This window comes from Rhododendron vialii, chromosome 6a (genome assembly GCF_030253575.1).
Source record: "Rhododendron vialii isolate Sample 1 chromosome 6a, ASM3025357v1".
In the NCBI taxonomy this organism is placed as follows: domain Eukaryota; kingdom Viridiplantae; phylum Streptophyta; class Magnoliopsida; order Ericales; family Ericaceae; genus Rhododendron; species Rhododendron vialii.
This window is the reverse complement of record NC_080562.1, coordinates 41,333,671-41,352,475: the sequence shown is the minus strand read 5'-3', so window position 1 is coordinate 41,352,475 and position 18,805 is coordinate 41,333,671. Positions and strand designations below refer to the sequence as shown.

General features: G+C 37.2%; 2 protein-coding genes across 2 annotated transcripts; one reads left to right on the top strand and one right to left on the bottom strand.

Annotated features, from left to right (window-relative positions):
* Positions 1–1,000: 1,000 nt before the first annotated feature.
* Positions 1,001–2,349, bottom strand: LOC131329375 (uncharacterized). Its single transcript, XM_058362470.1, has 2 exons — positions 1,970–2,349; positions 1,001–1,403 (listed from the first exon to the last, which is right to left on the bottom strand). The coding sequence occupies exons 1-2, from the start codon at positions 2,250–2,252 to the stop codon at positions 1,213–1,215; spliced, it is 474 nt and encodes a 157-aa protein (XP_058218453.1). The 5' UTR covers positions 2,253–2,349; the 3' UTR covers positions 1,001–1,212.
* Positions 2,350–5,110: 2,761 nt separating this feature from the next.
* Positions 5,111–18,805, top strand: LOC131329401 (imidazole glycerol phosphate synthase hisHF, chloroplastic). Its single transcript, XM_058362501.1, has 19 exons — positions 5,111–5,383; positions 5,509–5,591; positions 6,274–6,368; positions 7,245–7,348; positions 9,184–9,353; positions 9,469–9,583; positions 10,070–10,125; positions 10,216–10,254; positions 10,470–10,568; positions 10,860–10,922; positions 11,149–11,211; positions 11,337–11,419; positions 13,248–13,356; positions 13,447–13,500; positions 14,323–14,410; positions 16,282–16,319; positions 17,110–17,215; positions 17,731–17,897; positions 18,445–18,805. The coding sequence occupies exons 1-19, from the start codon at positions 5,188–5,190 to the stop codon at positions 18,547–18,549; spliced, it is 1,833 nt and encodes a 610-aa protein (XP_058218484.1). The 5' UTR covers positions 5,111–5,187; the 3' UTR covers positions 18,550–18,805.

Sequence of the window (18,805 nt, the reverse complement as noted above, 5' to 3'; positions counted from 1 at the left end):
CCCATTCGGGGGCAAGTTTTGGAATGGTCATTTTTTTAACCATCATACTCCAACGACAATATTACAATGATCATATGGTGTATGATATCGTAGTTTTAAATCTAATTGAAACTTTAAATTTAATGGCTTTAAATTTTTCTATGTTTGTTTTAAGTTTCATGAGTGATTGTAGAAATTGTAGTTGTAGCATATATATCACAATAATTTCCTTATCTAATAGTCAAATTTTATTAATTAAGAGCAAAGTAAACTAAAGGAGGGTAAAATAATGGATACTTGATGAACAACTAACACGCGGAGAAAAAGTCCGAAAAGGAGGTGCACAAACTCGCTAGAACGTTGCCCAAACGGTTCATATTCTAAAATATGAGACGTAGCGAGTTTAGAGTAGCCTCCATTTTGAACTTTTGCTCAGCATTTCAACCAAAATAATATATGGCGATTTCAATGTTGATGCTCTTAGCCGATTTTTATGACTAAATGAATTTTTTTTAATTTAAAATACAAGTTTAAGTTAGTAAGTGGATAAATATATTATTCCAAAGCTTTGTGCTTTCCCTCAACGCATGGAGAATATCACTATCAAGTCGCTCTCAGTTGATACATACAGTTAACGAAAGGGTACGCTGATATTACCATAAAATGTCAACCCTCTCGCGTCATCGCCGTCTTGTGAAAATTGGAAGTTTTCTGAGTTTGATAACATCAAGTTTAAATAAGAGGAGAGATCTAATACTGCGATAAGTCATACTCCTAACACATTCTACTACTATATCGGAACACTATTTTATTGGACTAAAGTGCCAAGTCTAGCTCTATCAATTGCTCTTACAATGCCCTTATTTTTGCCCACTTCTTTTAGTTGTAGCACAGCCATCTCAATTCTCAAGCGCAAAGTGGTGATTTTCTCAGAGATCGCGTAAGCGATGGACGATTATATACACACGATAAAAAAGTCGTGACGAGTGCGTATCAAATGTCCAAAGTTGAGACAAGGGCATATCAAATACTATCCACAAAATCATTATTCAGTCAGGAGTAAAATCATGCATCAGTACAAGCAACATAACATGTCAATTTTTTTCTTTCTTTCTTGTCAATTGAAGTGAACTAAACATAAAATTCTCATGCCTTAGTGAGAATCAATTAATTACACCCTTATGCTTCCATCATGTACATATATACCCATGTCTTCTTCCTTGATTGCTCCCTTCAAAGCTGCTTTGTTGGTTTGGAGTCTGTCTCTTTCAGCTTTGTTCCTTGTTCAGCTTTCAATGATCTCTCTTGCATAACCCCTGTCTTGTGTTCTTGCGTAATTTCCTCCATACTGTTCTTCAGTAGTTTGAGCTCCTTGATATAGTAGTGTAGTCGATCTATTATTAATCCAAGGAAAAGAGAGAATCCTGCAGCACAAATGTGCTTGGAATTTTAATGGATGAGCCAAAGACATGGTTTTGGAATAAGGGGCTTAATGAGCAAAAGGAAAGGAAAACACAACCAACAGATCAACTACTCAGCCCCTCGATCTTTTTAAAATAAGGTGGAACTTTTTTGTGACATGGGTTTTTATTTTTTTCAATCATTTTTGTGACGTGGGTTTGGTGCAATAACAGGCCTAGAAGCCCAAGTCCGCACCCGTTGTCATATGTTAATGCTAAAAAATGGCAATGTCATCTTTGATATCAAAGATGGCTATTGCCATTTCTACCACATCGTCCAAAGTCCGAACTGTTTGATTTGCATTGAAAATGAGATGAGTTTAATCGAGTTGTCTTGATTTGGGATTGTACCAAAATGGCACTAAATCGGTGCAGAACATTGCTGCTTTTGAGTCCTGGACTTTGTATTACTATTGCAAGCCAAAAAATTAGTTTGGGCAAAGGCATGTGGGTACCAGCAGGTAAACTTGCTCTATTCCAGATAAAAGTAAAATGAATTTGCAAAGACAGTGAATAAAATTAGAAGCTACCCATAAGTGATGCCTCTAGCAGATTATATGCCTGAAGAACCTGATCAGTAGGATTAAGTGAACCAGTTTCCATCGAACGTTTCTGGATCTCCATTACACTGTATAAGCTTGAGATGAACACCACAAACAAGGTTCCGGCAACAGTTTTCGCCACCAATGGGCTCCTCCCCTGCTTTGCTCTGTCCAACCCCATGATCAATAATCTCCTTACGGGTGTTCCAAATACAAGGGCTAGAATCAGACCCATTTCAAGGAAAACTAGTGGATACAAAATCTGAATCATGTTTCCGATTTGCTGGGGAAAAAAAATGGCTCAAGCTGAATGAATTCCCGGGAAATGGTAATGTCTAATTGAGGAAAGCAAGAATGTGGATGAGGAAGAGGAAAAGGAAAGAATATACAAGTCTTCTTGTTTTGACTGTTGCTTTGCTTGGAACTCATATTAGATTCCTAACTGTTCTTTTTTTTTTTTGCCTTCAAAAACTTTGGGTTTAGTTAAGGAATTACTAACACTTTCCATGACCCAGATGCCTGGGCATGGAATAGAACTTTTGCTTTGAGGAGTCAATAATCCAACAAAATGTCTACACTGCAACAAGAAAGAGAGGAAAGCATATTTTCTCACTTCTTTTTCTCTTTCACGCAATTTTCGAAAGATGCGTTTGGTAACCTTTTCAGTTTTTTGTTTTTAAGATACTAGAAGTAGAAACAGGTTTATGTTTTCATAAAAATAAAACAAGAAATATGTTTTCTAATATTTGTGTTTCTCAAAAAAAAAAAAAAAAAAAAACTGAGAAAATCACCTTTTTGTAGTTTCTATAGTTTACAAAAATTCTATAAAAGTTTATTAAAAACAAAAAAGTAGAAACTTGTTACCAATCAAGTTTTCTTCATTAATTTTTAAAAAAGTAAAAATAAAAACCAAAAACTGAAAACAAAAAGGATACTAAACGCCCCCTTAATGATCAAATTATCCACTTCAAGCAATTAGAAAGTCTGGGCCAGCTTGAATTCTGTGCTAGTGTGCTCCTAGGAGTTTAACATAGCATACATATAAACTCTCAAACCTGGCATAGACTCTCTGAGTTGAGGATAGCAGCCGTATTGAAAATAGCACAGACGAGATGCACTTTCGGTTAGGCCTGATAAATTGAACCAAAACCCATTTATGAATTGGGTCAAAATGAATCAAAACCCATCTAACCCATTTTATAAACTGAAGGGAAATTTTTATAAATGGTCCCTCTAGTTTGCATGAATTTTCATTTTCGTCCCTCTAGTATCAATTGTGTTACTTTTAGTCCTATAATTTGCATTCTGTCTCAATTTCGTCCCTCTTGCTTACGGCGTTAATGAAACAAACGGAATTGGAGGACAAAATTGTCATTTCTCCTCGCAGAGGGACTAAATTGAGATTTTATGCAAACTAGAGGGACTATTTCTATAATTTTGTTTTTTACTTTTGTTTTTGTAAATAAATTTAAAATACATCATATATAATATATTTCTCATCTCATTTTATATTGAATAATAAAATATATGTAGAAATTTTGTAAAGTTTTTATTATATGCATCACAAAAAATATGAGAAAATTCGAAAAACAACCCTTATGTTAATTGTCTTGGTCTTGTATTTTTTTTTTCAATTGAATTTTCATTATCGTTATTTTTTTTGTCACATGATTAAAAAGAAAAAGTTGTTCAGTAGTATTTATAAATCTTGTAATTGTGTTTAATTAAGCAATGAAACACTATTAAATATTAAGAGATCAAATACATTAAAATATGGGTATAAGTGTATTTATTTTGGGACTTACTCATAAGATCACTCATATAACAAATAAACACGGATTTTAAACATTTTTTTTATTGGGTGAAAAAATAAGAAGATTATAAGAACATGATACAAAGACATTAGCTAAGGGGTTGATTTGTACATTTTCTAATATTTTTGTAATGTGTAATGAAATATAAATTTTCCAATATAGTTTGATTACCCAATAAAAAATAATTCAGTTGTCAAATACATTACTTATGGAATTTTTTATTTTATTTGCAAAAAACGAAAGTAAAATGTAAAATTTTAAAAATAATCCCTCTGGTTTGCATAAAATTTCAATTTGGTCCCTCTGTGAGAGAAAATAACAATTTTGCCCTTCAATTCCGTTTGTTTCATGGATGGCGTTAGGGAGAAGGACGAAATTGAGATGGAATGAATACCATAGGGTTAAAATTGATACAATTAATAGTAGAGGGATGAAAATGAGAACTCATGCAAACTAGAGGGACCATTTTTATAAATTTCCCTAAACTGAAAGATAATTTGGTCAAGTTAAATAACCCAACAAGCTATAAAAGGGGTTTTCAAAAAAATTCGAAAACCGGTTACCCGAACCAATCGGGACCGAACCATGCCACCTCTTATCCACCTCTTTAAATAATCCCCCTATAACATATCCACTATTCTTTCTTATCCACTAAGAACCTTATCCGTCCGACAAACGGGCCGTTACAGTGGCAATGCCAATGATGGGCTAGTTAACCAGCGTTTACAACAGGAAAACGGGCTGTATTGGCCCATTCTAGCTGTATAATGATTGGGCTCATTCATTGTTCATCTTTGCATGGGCTTGAGCCCATTTAACACTCAATAGTCAACAACTCACAAGCAGTCGTCGATCTTTTCGTTTGTTTAATGTTTAATTTTGGAGATTAAATTCTCCCCACCTTAGGTGGAAAATCCCTAGTTTCCGTCACCCATTGTGAGTTTCACCTTGCAATATTTATAATAATCTGAACCATTAATATTGTAGGATCAACATAGAATTATATCCACGCAAAAAATTAGCTTGATCGAACAAAAATTGATATATCAAAAATATTGAATTTTGGTTTGTAAAATAAACGGTCACAGAGAGTTTTACTTTAAAGAATCAAGCCATCCATTTTACAAACTAAAATTCAATTTTGATATACTTTTTCTATGTCCGATCTAGCTAATTTTTTGGATGGATACATTTTTTTGCAATTCTTACAAGATAAACGATTCAGATTACCGAAATAATGCATAGTAGGACCCACAAATAGCAATGGTGGAAACCGGGGTTTCCCACCCAGGTGGAAAGGATAATCTCTTAATTTTGACTCTCGTAGATTGCATTTTAGCTGTTACCCTCTTGTTTTTCTAGGAGAGAAACAGAGAGAAAAGTGGCGGGGCAATGGAGGCGGCCAATTTGCGTCCCTCACACTTCCTGGCGGCTACAACCGCCCCATCTCCACCGCCTTCTCCTCCTCCTCCGTCGGCTCCTCGATCCCTGCATTTCCTCCGCCACGACTCCAACACTAACTCTCCCAAACTCAAACCGCCGTCCACTTTCTCCGTCCGCGCCTCCGCCGGTGTATACAACAATCCCGGTAAATACATTTTCTCAATACTTATAGTAGCTAAATACATTCATAATTGTATGTGTTTTGCGCTGCCTCATTATTGCTGCTATGTAACTGAACTTGGAACTGTTTGTGGTTTTCGAAATTTGCAGTGGTGACGCTGCTTGACTACGGAGCGGGCAACGTTCGAAGCGTGAGGAACGCGATCCGCTCGCTCGGCTTCGACATCAAAGATGTAATCTTTTCGTTTTCACCTCTTTTTTCAAGTGTTTCTTTTCCTGATTTTGTAGCCTCTTGCTTTGTTGCCGAACTTACTAGAATGGAAGAGAAAGAAAACCTTGGATGCAAATGTATGTATTGACGTAAAGAGGGTGGGAAAATGTATTGTCGTGAGGGGATGAAACGAGGGGTGGACAGAAGGGGGTGCCAGGCCCTGCACAACTACAAATGTTCTTTTTGATTGTATTAGTTGTTTAGGTTTATATGACGAAGTTTCATGAGGTCGGCCCATGCAAGTCCCTTGATGAAAAAGAATTCTTAAAATTTGTATGACGAAGTTTCATGAGTTTGGCCCATGCAAGTCCCTATAATTCTAAGTTATCAACCATTTTTTGGTTGTTTGTGTAAATTAAATAGCGGCTACTTACACACAATCTCTGACTATATTATGGAATACATGTAGTTTGGGCCCCCACTAAGCACATATCCTGCGTCCGCCCATATCCTGCGTCCGCCACTGGATGAAATTATGTGTCACATGTAGGAGACAGAAACAAGGAATCACTAAACAAGTCAGGAAAATTGGCTCTGCGTATTTGATCCATTTGATGTGTGCCTCCCTTTGTTAAGATGTTGGTAACCAAAATATGCAAATGAAATTAAGCGACACATAAGAAGCCTTAATTTTATTCTTCCAGGTGCAATCGCCAAAAGACATTCTCATTGCAGAACGACTCATTTTCCCTGGGGTTGGGGCATTTGCTGCAGCCATGGATGTGCTAACCCAAAAGGGGTAAGGTTTGTGGGTAATATCTTTATTCCATAGTAATTCATGATTGCAAAAAGAAGGTTGTGCTCTGTTTCAATTCCCACTTCATTTTTTGTTTTTTTGTTTCTTTTGGTTCCTGAGCTTATGAAAGCATAAAATGATATCCTGCTGATCAGAAAGGGGAGAGAGAGAGAGAGAGAATCATATTTCCATTGCCTTCTCTCACATGGCTTTGTGAAGCTTAACATCAGAGTTCTTAGATCGTTTCATTAAGGCAAAATAAAATGCGAGATTATAGAGTGGACTTGTCAGGATTAGCAACTCACTTGCATGATTAGGAGGTTGACGTAGGGATAATGACAATGGGAGCACTTTATCTGAAACTGCAGGTGCTGCCTTACAGTACTAACAGTAGAAAGATTTTGTTTGAGTTTTGTGTTCCGAAAGACTGTAGGTGTGTACCATTTCTGCACTTTTTGCTGTTTATTTTCATTTTCTTCAACCTTATGGTTTGGCATGAAGTTACGGTGATGAGTCACATGTTGCTTCAAGGAGCAAGACTTTTATTTCGCACTATTGATTCTATAGCTGGCAATTTTTTTTTTTGTTAAGTAAATTTATACCACCAAAATGCGATATAGGTGGCAGTTTTCAGTTAGTATTTCGAATACCAGCTTGTTTTATATGGTTTCTTTGAACTTTTTTTTTGTTGCTTAATTGATAATTCACATATGGTTCAAGGAAATCATATCCGGTATGCACAAGTTGTAAAAGTGGATAATTTGCATCATAAAGATTACTACGAGTTAGCATGATTTTGATGTAAGTAGCAGCTTTGTCAAGGATTCGTACGATCTTAAATTCATGGGAAAGATGATGTATAGCAAGGTTTTTTTCCAGGATGGCTGAAGCTTTATGTACTTACATCAAGAATGATCGCCCGTTTTTGGGCATTTGTCTTGGACTGCAACTACTTTTTGAGTCAAGTGAGGAGAATGGACCAGGTAACTCTCTAATGCCTTTCTTCACTATTAAATAAGTTCCTTGACATTAGTTATTCCTCTTACTTTATGTTCATCACCTTTATTGGGAGTTTAAGCATAGAAAAATGTGATCAAAATGTAGTGCCTGTACAGTAATCTACTCATTCTTTTTTCTACTCTCCCTGGATGTTGGACTTATGCATTATGATGTGTTTGGTGCTTGTGGTAGAGTATGTACCTTTATTTATTGGTCCTGCTGTTTTTTTCTGCTCTTGTTGTGATTGCCATCATATTGTACGTATTTGGTAAAAGATAAAAGGATGCCGGAGGAGAGTACTATGAAGGTTAAGTATGTGGAGGGAACCTTAATGCTTCATTGTGTGTAACCCCTATGGAGTTATATACAGATATCTGAAGAAGTTCTTAGAAGTCCTTATGCGTTGATGGAGGAGCGTTTTCCATCTTGATGAGCTTGTGTTTGGCCATATGTTTACTCGTATTAGAGAAAGAAATAAGCAGAAGCCTTTTTTCACTTTATCTAGTAACATTTTCAACAGAAGGATGACTGCAAAGAAGTGGTCATTGTTCCTAATTGACCCAGCGAGAGAAATCTCCCCTCATTGTCCTCTCTTCCTCGTAAACCCATCTACTAAACCCAAAGGATCCCTTTTTGCATATGTTAAAATCTTTTCTTTCTCTTCAAAAGACGTCTATCTAGCAAAGGAATCCTACAGTGTTGTCATTGATCTTGTGCCTGATTTGGAAACAATTTTCTTACCGTACTCTGGCTGGAATTAAGGCTTCAATGCCTTCATGTTACACGAGGACTGAAATCCAAGTACAAATTAGACTGGACTGTGGTTATATTTGACGACACATGGTGTATGTTGTTTGCTGGAATTTACTCTGGCTGGAATTAAGGCTTCAATGCCTCAATGTTGCACAGGGACTTAAAACCAAGTGCAGATTGGACTGACTGTGGTTATATTTGACAACACATGGTGTATGTTGTTTGCGGGAATGTTGTCTTAGTAGATGAAACTGCTAAATTAGAAATTTGGAGAGAAACATTGGAGTCAAAAGGATTTTGGATCAATATGAGTAAAATGGAATGTCAGTTTAGTGGTAGTTAAAGTGCTAGTGCCAATATAGTGACCCTCCAAATCAAAAATTACCAAGAAGTAAGGGTTTTAAGAATTTTGGCTAGTTGTTAGTAAGTATGGGGAGAATGCAGATGATGTAACACATAGAGTACAAGTTGGATGAATCTAATGGTGGAGTGCTTCGGGAGTGTTATGCGACCACATGATACTCGTAAAGTTGAAGATTGCTGTAAGGCCATCCATGTTATACAACACAGAGTGTTGGGCTACTAAGAAACAATATACAAGTAAGAGAAGATGAAGATAACACGAGAGAATAGATAATTGTTGTTTGGATATGTCTATCATAGTTCGGTAGATGCGGTAGTTAGGACTGATATGGTTTTGGAAGAGGGTGACAACAAGGGGAGGGGTAGACCAAAATTGACTACAGAAGCTATAGTAAAAAAAAAAAGAGGTTTGTCGGACATCATGGAACGCGATGCCCTCGACATAGGTCAATGGAGAAAACGGATTCATGTAGCCTACCTCGATTGATTGGTACCGAAGGCTCAGTTGGTTAACTTGGTTTTGGTTAGGAATGTTTCTCAAAAAATTGTTTTGTCAATGGGCCGTTACCTAATGTTGACTTTGTTAAATTTATTTGACAGCTTTTGACAAGCTGATTGTCTATATTTTGATGTTCTATGTAAAACATATTTGAGTAGACTTGTTTTCTGACTGTTCTTTTGTTGATTTGCAATTTTTTCGCAGTTAATGGTCTCGGTTTGATTCCTGGTGTGGTTGGGCGTTTTAACTCATCCAATGGTTTAAGAGTGCCACATATTGGTTGGAATGCTCTGCAACTAACGAAAAACTCTGAAATTTTGAATACTATCCGAAACAATCATGTTTATTTTGTTCATTCTTACCGTGCCATGCCAGTACGTCCTTTCTTCTCTCTTTTTTTTCTCCAGTTGTTTCCATTCCAAATTCTACCATGTCTGTCTTTCGTACTATCGGGGTCACTTATCTAAGGTTGTTTATATTTCCTTTTAGTCAGATGACAACAAAGATTGGGTTTCATCTACGTGCAATTATGGCGACAATTTCATAGCATCTGTGAGAAGGGGAAATGTACATGCAGTTCAGTTTCACCCAGAAAAGAGTGGAGGCACGATGCTTTTATTTCTGTTTTTTAATTGAAAAGTCTTTGTTTGGCGAACAGAATATATCTGGTGACTGAGCATGACCACTACAATAAGCTGTTGTTCTTATTACATGGATTGAAATATAAAATCAAGTGGGTTCGTCTTGTAAATACCCACAAATGTGCCTTTATAGTGTCAGGCACAAGCATCTCCCACCCCCATCCTCAGGGGTGGGGGGGAGGGAGGAACGGGGGAGTGTTGTTTTTCTGAAATTAAACATTTTGGAGAAAACCATATCAGTGTCCTTTTTGTTTTCTTCGGTTATAGTTTTGGTTTCCTACTGCATTTTGTTTTGCACTAATATGCCTAAGCCAGTTGGTTCTGCATGATCTGTTTTGTACTACTATTTTGGGTCTGTTGCAGTAAATCAACTATCTCTTTCGGTGCGGACCTATACGTTGACATAATTTGTATCAACTTGCTTATAACCCTCACCATGAATGAAACAGATGCTGGTCTTTCTGTATTGAGAAGGTTCTTATACCCAAAGTCTTTCTCAACAAAGGTAGCCTTTGAAACTTTTGAGTTAAGGAATCCTCTTCTATTCTCAACTTCTTTATGAGGCCATCTAACAAACAGAAAACTTCGTGTGAAGGTGCTAGAAGTAGGGAACGCTTCAAAACTAGCTAAGAGGGTAAGACTAGCTTCCACATATCTTTTAACTTCGGTTGCTGTCTTCAAAGTCTATGTATTTCTATTTCCCCGTAAAAATATTCATACAGTGTTCACACTTCACACTAGTGCTAACTGCTATGACAAATTTAGCTATTACTTACCATTTTAGACTTTTAGGGCATTTGATCTGTTTATCTCTGTGGCTCTATGTTAAGGGATTGTACTTCTGGTCAGGTAATTGCTTGTCTTGATGTAAGGACAAATGACGAAGGTGATCTTGTTGTTACCAAGGGAGACCAATATGACGTAAGAGAGAATACAAAGGAGAATGAGGTATCACAAAGTGTAAAAATCAATAAACATGTGATATGTTTGAATGGTGTTTAATTTCAACTTGAATTTTAATGTTCTACCCAAAACCAATAGAAAAAAGAAAGAAAAACAAGATAAAAAGGACTTAGACATGCTTGTTCCTTCTATCTCAACTCCTGCCATCTTCACACCTTTCTTTTCGCTGCTTTTGCGTGTGTTACTCTCTTTTTGCATGGGATTATAATCACGTCCATTGCTTTTGGGCACTTGATATCTATATGTCAATGATTAGTGTCATCTTCTTTGTCGAAGGTGAGAAACCTTGGCAAGCCAGTGGATCTTGCTGGAAAGTACTACAGAGATGGGGCTGATGAGGTATGCCCTGTTTTGGAAAGAGGGAAAATGACGGCCAAGGACGTGTTTTGATAATTAATACCCCCCAAGAACAAGCTAAGAACATTTGTTAATGCTGAAAATGTCCTTGGCAGGTATTAATTATCAAACTCGTACTTGGCCGTCATTTTCCCTTGGAAAAATAACTTGTTCATCTTATATCGAATAGCCATGATATTTAGGTTTCACCTTTAGCATTGCATTTCAGATTAGTTTCTTGAATATTACTGGTTTCCGCGACTTTCCTCTGGGCGACTTGCCAATGCTGCAGGTTTGTCATCCAGTACTTGTAGTAAATGTCAGAGATAAATCTTATATACTATATACTCATGAATCTCTTTTAGTTTGACATCTTTAATCTTGCTTTCTCTAATTTTTTGTTTGTTTGCTTTTTAGGTATTGAGGTATACATCAGAAAGAGTTTTTGTACCATTAACAGTCGGAGGTGGCATCCGAGATTTCACTGATGGCAGTGGCAGGTATAGTTAGACTGCTTTTCTGTAACTTTTGGTGTACTCTTAATAATTTCTGTTTCCTGGGTGATTGTCTTAATAAGTTCCTCAGATCATGAGAAGAAAGGTTGTGCTTGTATGGACACTAGCCATGTGTGGTAATTTCATCGTTCAGACTGCATAGAGCCAACTAGAAGATATCTTCTGAAGGTTCAATGGTCTAGTATTTCCCAGATGGTTCACTATCTTGTGGATGCTATGCTCTGGTAGATTACCTACGATGGATAGTTTGATAGAATGGTGATCGGAAGGTCCACTATGCAATGATTCCAGACTCACAGCAGCATCTTTTCTTTGCCTGTGCTGCTCTACGCAAGTTTTGTGTGATATCGTTAGCACTTAGCAGGAATTGAACGAGATAGAAATTTGCTCGCTGATTATAAATAGAGAAAAAGCAAGAGAATTTTGTGTCTGTGATCAGAAGATTGTCTGTAGCTGCTGTTGTATACCATTTGTGGTCAGAGAGGAACCAAAGAATATTTCCCAAAATTAGGAATAAAATGTGGAAAAACGATATCCCTCATTTGATAGTTGAGTGAAATATTCAATAGGCTACATCCAGAATATTCTAGATATTCTGGATGTTCTAAAAGAATATCCAGAATATTTCCTTTGGAATTCTGAAATCTTGAAGAGTTAAGCCAAAGCTATGCAATTGACTGTTGCTCTCTCTTGCTTTCTACATTATGCAGGTGTAATGAGCTGTAGTTTTGATAGTTAATGTTCTGTCTGGAGAGTTGATAGTTTGGTCTTTGGGAAGAATAGGCAACATCTGTTAGGAAATGGGCCCAACAATGTATATTAAGCTAGGCCAAAGTTAACAACATCCACCACTACCCAATCAGTAGTCCTAAAAGCTTAAATTGTTGCTGAGTAAAAGAATATCCAGAATATTTCCTTGGGAATTCTGGAATCCTGAACAGCTAAGCCAAAGTTATGCAATTGACTGTTGGCTCTCTCTTGCTTTCTACATTGTGCAGGTGTAATGAGTTGTAGTTTTGATAGCTGATGTTATGACTGGAGACTTGATAGTCTGGTCTTTGGGAAGAATAGGCTACACCTGTTAAGTTACCAGTAGTCCCAAAAGCTTAAGCTGTTAGGAAATAGGCCCAAGAATGTATATCAAGCTACCCAATGTCCTCCCTCGCCTGCAACACTGTCTTGTGTGGATATGCAAACTTTTACAGGTAAGGAGAAACATAATACGAAAGGGCGAACCAGAATGCAAACAAGGAACAAATGAAAACAGTAAGACTTCAACCCAAGACCTCTCCCAATTTGAGCTCTAATACCATGTTAAGTTACCAGTAGTCCTAAAAGCTCAAGCTGTTAGGAAATGGGCCCAACAATCCTTTATTTGTATATGGGTGCCATTCCCTTAATGCCTAGTTTCTAATAGACTTATTTACTTATCAAAAAAAAAAAAGAAATGGGCCCAACAATGTATATCAAGCTACTCAACAACATTTAGCACTACCCAATCAGTAGTCCCAAAAGCTTAAGCTATTAGGAAGGGGCCCAACATTGTATATCAAGCTACTCAACATCATCCACCATACCCATTCAGTAGTCCCAAAAGCTTAAGCTATTAGGAAATGGGCCCAACAATGTATATCAAGCAGCTCAACATCCACCACTACCCAGTCAGTGAAGTCTCTCTATGAAGTATTGATATGGACCTTTGGTATTTCCATAGTATAAAGAATTTACTTACCAAAAAACCTGACTTTGAAGTTTTGATTGTTACGGTTTGGGATATAAGTGAACAGTAATGTCTAATTGTCTTCTGTTATAGATACTACTCGAGTTTGGAAGTAGCTTCAGAATATTTCCGGTCAGGTGCTGATAAGGTTTCTATTGGAAGTGATGCAGTTTATGCAGCCGAAGAATATATAAGATCAGGAGTATGAAATATTTCTTGTTGAATCTTCAAAAACAGTATACTTGTTTGTTTAGGTTTTTATTGGTAATTTTTTGTGAACTTCATTTTCTAGGTGAAGACCGGGAAAAGTAGCATAGAACAGATTTCCAGAGTCTATGGTAACCAGGTAAATTACCTATTGCAGCTTTATACCTTGATGTTCATGCCATTTCTTGCTTTTGACTTTGTGATAAGTATTTCTGATGTGTTTTTAGGGCAAACTTTCTTGTTTCAAAGAATTCGGAGCATGCAACTTATATGTGGCTTTAGTTGATGAAAGATCATGTTTTTTAATGATTTGAAAGGAATTAAAGATTAGGAAGACTGGTTTAGCCAACCTTATTTAGATGGTGAGGACAAAAGAATACCAAGAGCTTGAATCAAACTGCAACAATGGACTAATTGTATAAACTTTGATGAGGATGGCTAAGGGTAGAATAGAGTGCTTGAACAGTAGTGCAGTTTCTATCTTAATATTTACACCAGGTCAACTTACAAGAGCTATCTACAGATATGTTCAGTTAAAAACTCTTGCTCATACTTTAAGTATTTCTTACATATCATAAAGGACAACATATGTAGCGATACAGCACTATTTCTGAAGGTTGACTAAATGGCAAAAGGAACAAGTGAAATAATGAACAAGCAATGGAATGAACTTGTATTAAAATTGCAAAAAACTACTTTAAGATTGCATTTGCTAGCTCCAGTCCTTGGATGAATGAATATAGGATCTGCCGATGAAGTAAGTAAACTGGGCTACCTCACTTTTATATTTCATACTGCATTGTGGCGTTTATGGGGTGCTGCCTCGTTTGTAACCAAGCATGCACCAAGTTATACTGGTACACATTATGCTCTACAGAGGCACACCTTGTGAACAGGGGTACAATCACCTCGTTCTGCAGCTCATTGCATCCGTATTCAGCTGATTTTTTTGGTATTGCAGGCAGTGGTTGTAAGTATTGATCCTCGTAGGGTTTTCTTGAAGAATCCCGATGATGTTGATTTCAAGACTGTCAGAGTGAGCAACCCTGGTAAGGAGACTCATGCTTGTTTGTTTTGATGTTTAGATACTTTCTACTTCACCCACTTGTCTCCTTGTTCTCAGTGCGACTCCAGAATTTTTTTATCAGTGGTATCGTTCATAAACTTTTGAAGGATATAATTCTTACGAAACAATTCGTACTATTGATAATTGGTTATTTGATCCATGAAATTAACCACCAGTCAAATTTCCATCTCAAATACTTCTGTTTGAGAGAGAGAGAGAGGAAAAAAGACGGTTTAGTTTATCTTTTGCCACTGTCTTTTCCTAGTCATTTTTTTCTGTGTGTTTCTTCCTCAAAATACATAATTTGCTACTAGAGAGAACTCAAACAAAAACAGTAAAACACAGTTTCCTTGCATAGCGAAGTATAAATAGGATTGTGGGTGTACAACTGGGCATCTCTTGTCTCTCCACTCAATTTTACCGATAGCTAAACTTAAGGCACTCAACTTTCCCACAGTTACAAAGCAACCAAAGATGGTTCAAAGTCATTTTTCACTGGTGACAACTATGGTCAAAACTCCTAACAGCTGAAAATTATGTTGGGGTAGTGGATACATTTCTCTGCCTGTGGGATCAACTGACACCAGTACCTCCTTAGTGGTGTCACCCCTGCTTGTACTCATTGAGACTTCTGTTTACAACAAGGATTGCTCCTCATGGTATTGTCATGTACTTCACGAACAATCTAACATTATGACTATTTGGTTCTTTGGATTTCCATTATCACTCATCATGATTCCTTCTATATTAGCCTTTTTTCTAAGCCGCATATGCTCTGCAAAATTGATGTACACATACTTGTGTGTGTGTGGGGGGGGGGGCGTCTGTGTGGCGTGTGTATCCATGCGTAAATTTATGCATAGAGAATAAATTCTATCCACCGCAAGTGTAAAACCCCACTTTTCCATCACCGCTCATTATGGGCCCCACCGAGTGTCTATTCTTGTGATCTAACCGTTCATATTTTAAGACCCGCAGCATAGTATTGCCATGCAAAAAATCAACTTGATCGGAAGTCAATAAATATATCAAAATTTGAATTTTGGTTTATAAAATGGACAATCTGATTTTTGTCAATAATAATAAGGATAAACTGCCCATTTTACAAAGCAAAATTCAATTTTTGATACTCCTATCAATGTCCGATCAAGTTTATTTTTTGCATGAATACACTACTATGTGGGGTCTACAAGATAAACGGTTCAGATCAATAATAAAAACACGGTAGGACCAAAAAAGGTGGTGGTGGAAAAGTGGGGTTTTCCACTGCCGATGGAAAGAATTTAATCTCTTGTGGTGTATGTGTATGTATTTGTATTCACCAAAGAAGAAATGGGACTCCAAAAGTTTTATGGGAGGGGGAGCATCAAATTTTGCATTATGCCTTGTTTGGTTTACAAGAACTAAAAGTTTCCTTTTCATGGTAACAGAGGGCTGCGATTGGTAGGGAATTAGTTTCAACTTTCAAGACTGGTTAATTCCTTGCTTTTCACATCTTTTGCACTTGCATCACCAATATGAATCCAGTGAACATCATCGATTTTTTTGAGCGCAAGGACCAGGATTTTCGTATCAGAGGAGATTTTCTTTGTTCTCGGAAAACACATTCAAGCTAACAAATGAAAAAAATTGTGAATCAAACATGAAATGATGGGGGTTGCTGGAGCATCAGCATGCAATTTAAGACCAGTACTCACCATATAAAGCAACTCAGTTAACCCCTCAGCTGATGGAAGATAACAAAGGAGAGAGCAAGAGAGTCTCACCTTGCTGCTGCCTTGTTTCTATACCTAAAAGAGGGGAAATGAAATTGAAAGAATAATTTTTGACTGCGTGTTTTGTGTCTGCTTTCAGGCCCGAATGGAGAAGAATATGCCTGGTATCAGTGCACGGTTAGCCATCCTTGCTCCTATTATATTTGTTTTGCTGGTTTTGAGTAAACCTCAAAGCATGTCCTGATTCTCCAAATTAGCCATCTCCAGTAATTATCCTTATTACATATCCTCAGCCCAGTACTAGGTTCCCCAATCATTTTGGAAGACATAGAAGAGAAAACAGTTTGATTTATATACTCGTCGTTTGACAGGATTTGAACCTTCCTTATAGGGCAATTAGAACATTTGTGAGGGTTGCTATAGTTGGTATTCAATCCGATTCATATTAGCAGCTTTGAGAAGTTAAAGAGGTGCCTGTGGAAAGATTTACAATGCTAAGGGTAGATATGTGTTTTTATGGAAATGTTAGCAGGTGAAGGGCTGCATGTATGCGTTGCCCACTATAGAGTTCACATTGTAAGGGCATACTATTATACCCAATCCTTGATGGGTTTATTTCAATTCCATTACTGAGTCAATGAGCTTTTGGCCATTTGGTTTCCCTTTCTGATAGAAAAAATGCTTACCATGCATAGTTGCGGTTTGCTTCGTCTCTATCTTTCAAGACATTCTAGTAATTTTAAGCCATCAGACTCCCTCTGGTTAATTGAACTTGATGAAACAAAGTTGTTCATTCCTTTGCGTTGCGTATCTATGTTTTTGTTTCTTGTGCGGGAAACTGCATCATTGCCTTCTGTTGTTCATTGAGAGGCGTACAGTCGATAGCACCCCCTTCTGTGTAAGAATGCTACTCGCTCTCTCTTTCTCTCTCTCAACCCCTTTTAAATTATGTTGACCAATTCTTCAGGTGAATGGTGGCCGAGAGGATAGACAAATTGGAGCTTATGAACTTGCAAAAGCTGTTGAAGAGTTGGGGGCTGGGGAGATAATGCTCAACTGCATTGATTGTGATGGTAAACACAACTCTTGCTTCTCAGGAACAATGAAAACAGTTGCATGTAAACTTGATATGATTTTGGTTCAGAGCTGTTAAAATAAGTAAATCAAAATTTGAGGTGCCAGTTCAGGGTTTTGAGAAATTGTTGATTTGCCAGAGTTTGTGAGAGCCTTGCATTCTTATCCCTTTTTTTGTCTTTGTTTGGTTGAGGCAGGGGAAGGTGCGTTGGTATTGTGGACATATGTTTGGTCGGTGTTCACTTTTTTGGTTGCTTCCTTTTCTGAGAGGAGATGTTTATGCATCTTCCCTCAATGTAAAACCTTGGTCATCTTACTTGGAATTCATTTGTTTCTTACGCCATCTTTAAATGCACCAATAAAGTTTTGTATTGGTGACTTTCCATTACTATTGGACTCACCCCGTCAAGTCCTGGGGGTGGCCTTATCATTTGAGATCTGTTGGTTGAGCTGTACTTGTTCTTCATTCATGAACTAGTTTTCATTTCTAAGGTGGCTTATTTGAGTTTTTCAGGCCAAGGGAAAGGATTTGAGATAGATCTTATAAGACTGATCTCAGATGCTGTGAATATCCCTGTGATTGCCAGTAGTGGTGCAGGAAAAGTTGAACATTTCTCAGAGGTTTTCAAAAAGACAAATGCATCTGCTGCTCTTGCTGCTGGTATTTTCCATCGGGAGGAGGTATACTGATAACTACTCTAGAGTTATGAATCCCCTCTTCTTTATCTATCAAAGCTTTAGTATGGGTAGACGATTGATTGGTACGATCATGTTTTCATTGTCAAGTAATTGTTAGTATTACTCAAATGACTAGGACACTGGCCGTTCTTTTTCTTGCCTTTTAGCCCTGATTTTTTTTTTCTTGACTGTGATATTGTCTCTGCACCTTTGTCGAAATATTGTATCTGTTCATGGGATATTGTGATAATCAACTTGATTAGTCGATAACATAATATTGAATCGCTCTTTATCTGAATCAGTGGTGATATTTGTGACATGTCCGTCGAAATACCCATATTATTTGAAGTGTTATATAAACTTTCTACCGATAATTTCTTCCTTGATTCTATTATATGTTATTTGGTGATTGCCTGCAAGAAAGCAAATACCGATTAACAGAAATCTTGATTTGTTTGAGGAAAACTGTTTTTAATCTATTATTAATTGTTTTCATCGCTCTGTAATATAACTTATGAGACGTTCTGTATCTTGATTTCGGGTGTTGCAGTCGGGCATTGGATCAGTGAAAAAGCACTTGTCAAACGAAGGCATAGAAGTTAGATTGACGCCTTATAGGCCTCCACCAAGTAGATTCAGCAGACCTTGGAATTGACGCCGAATGAGCCTCCACCATTTTGAGCTACCTACGAATCAGACGATGCTGCTGCACCCCATTTTGGTAACTGGTTTTGAATGACGTGATATAATCAGATTATGTTGTGACATTTAATAATTTTTGTAGCTCTTTTGATTATTATTGAGATGTCGTCATGTGCTTTGAGGCCTTGTAGTTACAACTTCCAAGCTTTAGATGATTTAGATCGAGCCGAAAGCGAAGAGTCTGGTTTTTCCCTCATCGTCTTAATTTC

Bases quoted from the DNA above. Each gene is read 5' to 3' on its own strand.
- LOC131329375 (XM_058362470.1), bottom strand. From the start codon at position 2,252: ATGATTCAGATTTTGTATCCACTAGTTTTCCTTGAAATGGGTCTGATT. The intron at 1,404-1,969 runs GTAGCTTCTAAT...TTTGTGCTGCAG, and splicing joins GCTAGAGGCATCACTTATGG to GATTCTCTCTTTTCCTTGGA.
- LOC131329401 (XM_058362501.1), top strand. From the start codon at position 5,188: ATGGAGGCGGCCAATTTGCGTCCCTCACACTTCCTGGCGGCTACAACC. The intron at 7,349-9,183 runs GTAACTCTCTAA...ATTTTTTCGCAG, and splicing joins AAGTGAGGAGAATGGACCAG to TTAATGGTCTCGGTTTGATT. The intron at 14,411-16,281 runs GTAAGGAGACTC...GTCTGCTTTCAG, and splicing joins TGTCAGAGTGAGCAACCCTG to GCCCGAATGGAGAAGAATAT.